Genomic DNA, 8,214 nt, shown 5'->3' with positions numbered 1-8,214 from the left:
TAAATGTCATTGATCTGATTTGGGAATGTGTTTCTTAGAAGAGTCTAATCTGTTGTAGAGTCTCATTTGTCCTTTAGAAACTTACAAGTTGAATTTTTTCTAGGATTTGCTTTGAACATTAAACCTTAAAAGAAAGGTGAAATCCCCAATGTCTTTCCAAAGCAGACCTCCTTTGAAAGATGCTTGTAAGCATTGGTTTTCCTCAAGCCCAGAGTCTAGTGAGCTTTAATTTTTGCTCCCAGATAGAAGTTTTAGGGGAAGCCTAAAATGAGTCCTGCACACGTTTACAACCCATGTCAGGGAGCTCAAGGTTATGAGTGCTTTTAGACTGACAATTACTCCTTCAAAGACTTTAAAAACAAGTAGCAGCTCTATAATTTTGGCTCAGGAAATGAGTTCAGGAAACTCAAAACTTTACGTAAGGAGTCTGAACATTTTAACTATTTTTAGAGGGCAAAAGTCTGTAATTCATAGGCAAGCGAAACACAAAAATACCAAGAAAGTAAGTTTGCAATGAAAAGGAATGAGAAGAAAACTCTAATCGTAAGAAGTATAGAATTAATGTATTAATGTCAACTTGTTAAGACAGACATAATTCAAAAGTCTAAGCAATTAGCCATGTAAATGCAATATGCTTTATTTGCCTGTGGACATTTTTGTGACTGAATAAGTCATAAAATCTACATGAAAAGACAGAAATGTTGTGTGTTCTTTCAAGAGGACAGAATGAAACTATCTTTACCAAAGGAGAAGACCTTCTGAGATAGTTGAAAAAATAAGAAGCTCCATTTATTGTGTTCACTCTGTGCCTGGCATGGAGCAAAGCATCTTTTATGTTTTAACATATTAAATTCTTATAGAATCTAGTGCCACATAATACTATTATAATGCTTATTTTACATATGAGAAGGTCAGAATTCAGAGAGGTTAAGTGATTCACCCAAGGTCACACAGCCAGGAAGTATTGGAGCAGGGATTTGAAGCCAGGTCTATTGAATTATGCAACTCCTTCCCCACCAAATACACACACAAGCACGCACACACACACACACACACACACACACACACTCTTAAATTCCATGCCCAAGCCTCGCCCTTCCCCAAGCATCTGTCCATCGTTCCATGAGTATAATGAGCCATTTCACACCTTCAATTTGGGACCCCTTGTCCTCTCCCACCATAGCCTGGTAGACACCTGCCCACCTGTGTCTCAAGGCTCAGCTTACGTTATTGTCAATAGAAATATTTCTGAACACACAAATTACTACCACCACCCCTCTTCCCTCTCCTTTCTTTCTCTCTTCCCCAATGTAGAATCCATCATACCCTCTGGGCTGTAAGTTCCATAAGGACCAGAATTATTCTTTTTAGAAAGCTCTGCAGTCCGGGTCACCAGCACAGTTCCTGACTGAGGGAAGACCTGCAGCAATCGACTGCTGAATGAATAAAGAATGAATTGACTCTTCCTGCCTCTGGCTCTTTTAGTTCTACACACCAGTGGTTCTCAATCAGGAGTGATTTTGCTCCTGTGGGGACATTTAACAATGTCTGGAAACAATTTCTTGTCATTACTCATGGGGTGCTACTAGCATCTAGTTGGTAGAGGTCAGGGGTGCTGCTAACTTCCTTCCATGCAGGTATAGCCCCTACAGCAAAGAATTACCTGGCCCAAGATGCCAACAATACCAAGAGTGAGAGACCCTGCCTGCTCCACACCCTCTGTCCCAGCAGCTGCAACATGCCTGGTTATCTGCCCGTAACGGACTCTAAGCCCTAAAGGCAGGGACCTGGTATCACTTTGTCTTGTTAGACCCGGCACCCAACACATTGAATAAATGCATAAATGAATGAATGAGAAACATTAGACAATTGAGGGAGATGCAGACATGCCAGGCTGAAATTCAAGTACATGGGGATTGAACTGGGGACCTAAGTTTGGGGGCACTTGTCATCTTATTAGCTGTGTTGAAATGTTTTCGTGCTGAATCGTTGCTATTGGCCCTCAAAAGGCCATAAGGGAAAAAAAGAATCAAATCAAAGTACCACCTACTGGTTTTGTTTGACAGATGCAGCCCTGGAGAATTGTATTCTCATTAACACTGTTCGGCTTCGATATTACAGTGAGACTTTTAAGGTGGTGATGGCAAAATCCTGTAGTTGTTCATAAATACACACTTACCATGTGTGGCTCAGGAAAGAGACAAATTGTTACTTATCAAAAGTGTTGCTGTAAACACTGAGTGATAACACAAAGCTGTTGTAGTGGATGAGTGAAAAGTCACATCCACGCCCTTTAACATTAAGCACAAGTAGAGATATTTTAGAAGAAATGAGAGTCATTCAAAGGAAATATCTCAGACTAGATTCTTTGATTATTAAATAGAACTGGACAAGGGAGAAAGGTAAGTGTTATGAGAATAAGAAAAACGCTATTAATTGTATGAAGTTCAAAGTCCTCAGTGTTTTCAAATGCATTATCTTATTGGACGTTCGTCATGATGTGTGACATTGTCTGCACTTGATTCCCAAAAGTTCTCTTTTCAAGAGACTGTATCCTGGAAGGATGAATGGGAGTGCCCAAACATCTGCAGCAAGCAGGGAACACGGGATGGAGGGGTTCCCCTCTTCTTGGTGCAGTGGGCACAGCAGGGCATGTCAGAAAAACAGCTCTGTGACACTGGGAGAGCCAGAAAATAAAGGGGGAATGCAGGGAGTGGCTTCCAAGTCCAGCATTTCACTGTGTCAAATTTAAACAGCCAATCAGAATCAGATGAACCCATGAAAAAAAAAATTGTTAATTGTAAACGTGGGTGTAAGAGACAGGAGATGAGATGAGAGCTCCTTATCAACAGTGTAGTGCAATAAATGCGCTGAGCCTCTGACTGACTCATAACGGGCTCTGTCTCCCGGTTGTGGAATTAACTAAGCACTGGGACTTTCTGTTCATAATTCTAACAGGGAAGAAAAGGCAACAAAGAGTGGTCTGTTCCTTTGGGGTTTTGTTTGTTGTTTCTTGTAACAATTGAGACTTTCACAAAGAGTAGGCAAAGTGTGGATTCATGCCAAAAGCCACAGAATATTCCAATATGATTGTGAGCCTCTATTTGTCTAGCTACCTTTAGCTCAGGATTTTCATATAATACCATAGATTTTCAGTATTATAGAGAAAAAGGATAGAGATGGTTTAAAAAAAATCATTTTAGCCAAAAAAAAATCAACCCTTGATATTTGCTGTCACTTGATGTAGAAATTGATGCTGGCCGGGCACACTGGCTAATGCCTATAATCCTAACACTTTGAGAGATGAAGGTGGGAGGATTGCTTGAGCCCAGGAGTTCGAGACCAGCCTGGGCAACAAAGCGAGACCCTGTCTCTATAAAAAATAAATTTTAACTAGCTGTATGTGGTGGTGCATGCCTATAGTACCAACTATTTGGGAGGCTGATGCAGGAGGATCTCTTGAGCCCAGGAGATCAAGGTTGAACTGAGCTATGATTGTACCACTGCACTCCAGCCTGGATGGATGACAGAGCGAGACTGTGTCTCAAGAGAAAAAAAAGAAGGAAGAAATTGATGCTAACATCCTCGCAAAGATGTGAAAGATGTGTTTTCATATGTTTAATAAGATAACTTTGGACTTTGATCTCAGCCCACAATGATGATGATTATGAATATATGAGCTCTGAGTGGTCTCTTTTTATCAAGTATAATTACATCACATAAGCAAATATGCTTGAAGTTATAAAACTCAAAATAGGAGTCAATCCTAGTGAGGCATGGGGATGTTGCTAGCAGTAAATAAATGGCCATTTCCTGTCGTCTTCTCCTCCGATCTTCCTTCATCCTTTTAGCAACTCTTCTGATGTGAGCTATACAGCATTTTTGAAAAGGTGTGCATGGTGGCACATGCCTGTAATCCCAGCACTTTGGGAGGCTGAGGTGGGAAGATCACTTGACGCCAGGAGTCCAAGACCAGCCTGGGCAGTGAGACCTCATCTGTATAAAAAATAAAAAATTAGGCCGGGCGCGGTGGCTCAAGCCTGTAATCCCAGCACTTTGGGAGGCCGAGACGGGTGGATCACGAGGTCAGGAGATCGAGACCATCCTGGTGAACACAGTGAAACCCCGTCTCTACTAAAACTACAAAAAACTAGCCGGGCGAGGTGGCGGGCGCCTGTAGTCCCAGCTACTCGGGAGGCTGAGGCAGGAGAATGGCGTGAACCCGGGAGGCGGAGCTTGCAGTGAGCTGAGATCAGGCCACTGCACTCCAGCCTGGGTGACAGAGCGAGACTCCGTCTCAAAAAAAATAAATAAATAAAAAATAAAAATAAAAAATAAAAAATTAGATAAGTGCGGTGGCTCACACCTGTAGTCCTAGGTACTCAGGAGGCTGAGGCAGGAGGATTGTTTGAGCACAGGAGTTTGAGGTTGCTGTTGAGCTACGATCATGCCACTGCACTCCAGCCTGGATGACAGAGCAAGATCCTGTCTCAAAAAAAAAGAAAAGAAAAGAAAAGAAAAGAAAGAAAAATAAAAAGAAAAATTTTTTTAAAAAAGGAAAAGTCCTGCTGCCCCCAATGACAGATGCACAAGTGAAACCAGAGGGATATCCAGAGCAGGCAGAGTTTGGTAACCCTGGACTCCTGACTCCTCAACTAAGGATCGGCCTGTGTGTCCACTGTTGAAAAGACAATTATTGAAAAGGAAGCCTAGGTAGGCTCCGAATACAGGCATATGAAATGGCCTCTTCCCCTCCACATTTCAGGTGACTGGGCACCGTCTGCCCAGTAGATTTAGAGGTCATTGCAGCTGCCTTCCCACTGGAGTTGTCAGTGGGTTATTAGAGAGCCAGGATCGGGTGGATCGTACTTGCTGGTGGCCACACAGACCCATGTGGCTTCTGCCCTCTATGGCTGTCCAAGGCGCCTGGCTGCTGTGTGTTGGAGCTGCTGGTGGGGAGGCCTGGACCCTATTCACATCCCAGTATGTGCCCACAGTTGTGCTGTAGCACCAGTGCCCCGTATTGGGAGTGCAGAGGGTCTATTCAGAGAGAAATTCTGTTCGCCAAGTTTCCTGAACAGCAGGCGATGGTTGGTAATCATGCACCTGCCAGTAGATGAAGCTCAGCCAGGTCTTTCCAGGCATTTCTGCCCCATCTGCAAAACATGTACATGGGATGCCCAAGGAGAGGAGCAGATCTTCCAGGAGAGCCTGGGGGAGGCTCAGTGGAAGTAAATGTGCCTCAGAGGCTAAGGGAACGTCTCAGTTGATCCACCATTAAGAGGCTTAATGAAGAGTAACTGAGACTGGAAGAGTGAGAGCTGCCACACGTCCAACTGAGGCGAGCATCACCCCAACTCCTGGTTGTCTTCCATCTGCTCCTCCCCTCTGGTGCCAGATATGCCACATTTTCCAGGGCTTCCCGAGATACTGTCACATGGGCAGTGTTGCCTGATTTCTTCTTTCTCATAGTCCAGAGCCCTCTTGTGCCATCTGAAGATGGGTCAGTCCCTTTTGACCACTGCAGAGACAAGTGCTCTGTCCTTGGGAGCAGAACACGCCTGGTCACTGTGAGGGGACGTGGCTCTCTCCACCAGCCCCACCCCCTCCTGGGATTGTGTGACAAAGCACCTGCCCTGACCTCTACCCCCTCTTGGACCTTGAGGACAGGTCTCTTCTTCCATGAAAATGTCCACCGTCACCTCACAAAATGGTGCTGAAGTGACACAAATTCCAATAAATTCACTAATGGCTCTGGAACTTGAATTTTAAAAAATAGAGTTTTTAAATATCTGTAGAAATATACAAATATACACATCTCTATAAATACATTTATCTTCACTGTTATCACAGATGGAATCTGAAGTGGTAATTAAAGGCATTCTTTGGAGGGGGGGAAAGAAAGTTCGAACAGTCTATTGCCTCAGGGAGAGCATGCTTGGCTGTGAAGTGATGCCCTTTCGATAAGGCTGGCCCCTCCTGCGTATCTCAGGAACTGGGCCAGAGATTGCTCTCCGGCCGTGGAGTGAGCAAGTTTGGATTCAGCCAATGCTGTGTGTGGGTTTGTAAAGACAGCACCCCCCTCCCCTAGAAGGCTGCCAGCCCCAGGCTGCCCCATCTGTTTGGTGCCAGAGCTGAATTGTTCTGCATCTGGGCAGTGAGGCTTGCCCCCACCCTGCTGGTGGACAGTGCATTGCATTGATTCAGACATCAGAAATCCCCACGACTCCGTGTGTTTTTAATAAAGATGGTAGGAAAAAGAATTCCCAGTGACCTTCTAACCTGGTTTTTCTTTTCATCTCACGCAGGGACGGATCTGTAGGAAAGCTGGCAAATCAAAAAAGTCCTTCAGTCGCAAGGAAGCTGAAGCTACCTTTAAGAGTTTGGTGAAGACACATGAAAAATATGGCTGGGTCACCCCGCCCGTGTCCGATGGCTGATGTCTGCCACGTACAGTAGACGCTCGAGCGCCTGTCCACACACACACCAGTACCCTGACATCTCCTCAACGCTGTGCATCCTCCACCCTTTTTTACTCCAGCCAGAACTGCATCCTGAATGCCAAGGAGACGTTTAAGTTATTTATGAACAGATGTGTTTACAGAGAGGAAGAGGGAGCAAACGCCGTTCGGATTCTGTTTCGATTATAAATGAATGATCACCTCGAAGTCACTTTAGAACACATGTTGAGATGGTGACATTTCCCAGCCTGCCTGCCCCTCTGCCCACCCCGGTCACATTGCCCTGAGCTTCTTTCCATGACAGCAGCTCCGACGAGCCGGCAGGAAACTCAGTGCCCCTGCTGGCTCCATTTCCATGTAAATGGCGCCGTTCATATTTCATAGGGACGCCGTGCATCGCCGCCGTGCGTCCCCAGCACGTGTTTGCTGTGCTCTGTATCTCTGTTTTTCTTCCTGGAAAGTCAACATAACTTGAAGATGTGTCTTTCTGTGGCCCATGGTCCGCTGTGATGACATTTAGACCTCATTTGTGCTATGACCTTTGGCTCATGAAAACACAAATTTTACATTGCCAGGTTCTAGTGATTTAAAACCACAACTGCCCACGTGGTGGAAATGTGCCCTCGATGCTGATTTGTGGTGTGCTGCTGTCCACAGATAAACCAGTGCCATTAGATGGAAGGCGGAGGACGCTGCGGCCACCCCCGGCAGACGGTGGCGTGGACACCAGATGCGCCCTCTGGGGCTCAGAGCAACGGGTGGTCAGCTGCGAACAGTCTCGTCCGATGTTAGGAAATGGTCCTACGGCCACGCCTTTGTGTTCCTGTCTTCTCTCCACCACCAAAAGCAAAAGACGGTTTCCCATTCACTGCGGTCATCTGACTCATTTTATTATCTGTGCTAGTGACAAGGAATGTCAGAACTGCCAAAGGATACCAAGTGATCATATGATGATTTGCATGACCGGGTCTCTTTCACCCAATAGTCACTTGTGTGTCCCCGAAACTGGGATGGGTGAGCACCCTTGCTGTGGTGTAAACTTCCTGTTATTTAATCTCCCCACAATTTCATTTTTCTCTTCTGTTAAGTTACTTAGAACTTTCTAAGAAACTCCATGAAATGAGGAAATACTGTTTCTAATAATATGAGGAAAGAGGTAAAAATGTTCATTCCAAGTGGAAAGTCTTATTGGACACATTTTAAATAAAATCATGCATACCTGATACACTGCCTCAAGGATCCAGTCATTGTGGGCTATCCTTCCATTTAAAATATGTCAGATATTCTTAAATTTTTTAAATATTGCAAATACTACAACATGTAATTCTAGAGCAGCAGTCTAAGTCAGGTACCGGAAATGAGTCTTAGGAACCCATAGTCTTTGCAAAAATTAGGTAGATTGAAATGGTCCCCAGAAACAGCCAAGGAGCTGAAGGGATGATTGGATCAAGTTCAGATGTTGCCAATTGTATCTTACCACTGTGAGGGAGGAGAAGTCTTCCGGGATAATATATTCAATTCTTCAGGCAGTTTTGCCTACTTGGGAACCTGCCCATTTGGTTCAAGGCTTTCAGAGGTCCAAGAGGCCTCGCCTTAAAGAACAAGGATTGATGCCTTTCAGCAGGGCTGGCCATTCACCAAATTTATTGTTACTTTTGTTTTTCTTTACCACTTTCTTATTTGCCCCCAAGTGCACACAGCAGCTCTGCTAGACCAGAATGACAGTGTATTAAGAATGCAGGGCCTGCTCAGG

The 8,214-nt window shown here is 44.7% G+C and overlaps 1 protein-coding gene across 1 annotated transcript in view; it reads left to right on the top strand.

The window, feature by feature from the left end:
- Positions 1-7,684, top strand: part of UBE2QL1 (ubiquitin conjugating enzyme E2 Q family like 1) — a 45,145-nt gene extending 37,461 nt beyond the window's left edge. The window contains exon 2 of the mRNA XM_050792943.1: positions 6,309-7,684. Coding sequence (XP_050648900.1) covers positions 6,309-6,440 — 132 coding nt within the window. The 3' untranslated portion in view covers positions 6,441-7,684. The remainder of the gene's footprint in view (positions 1-6,308) is intronic.
- The last annotated feature ends 530 nt before the right edge of the window (positions 7,685-8,214 follow it).

The sequence above is a fragment of the Macaca thibetana genome, chromosome 6, assembly GCF_024542745.1.
Source record: "Macaca thibetana thibetana isolate TM-01 chromosome 6, ASM2454274v1, whole genome shotgun sequence".
Classification (NCBI taxonomy): domain Eukaryota; kingdom Metazoa; phylum Chordata; class Mammalia; order Primates; family Cercopithecidae; genus Macaca; species Macaca thibetana.
Note: the sequence above shows the minus strand (reverse complement) of the source record. Positions and strands in the feature narration are given on the sequence as shown.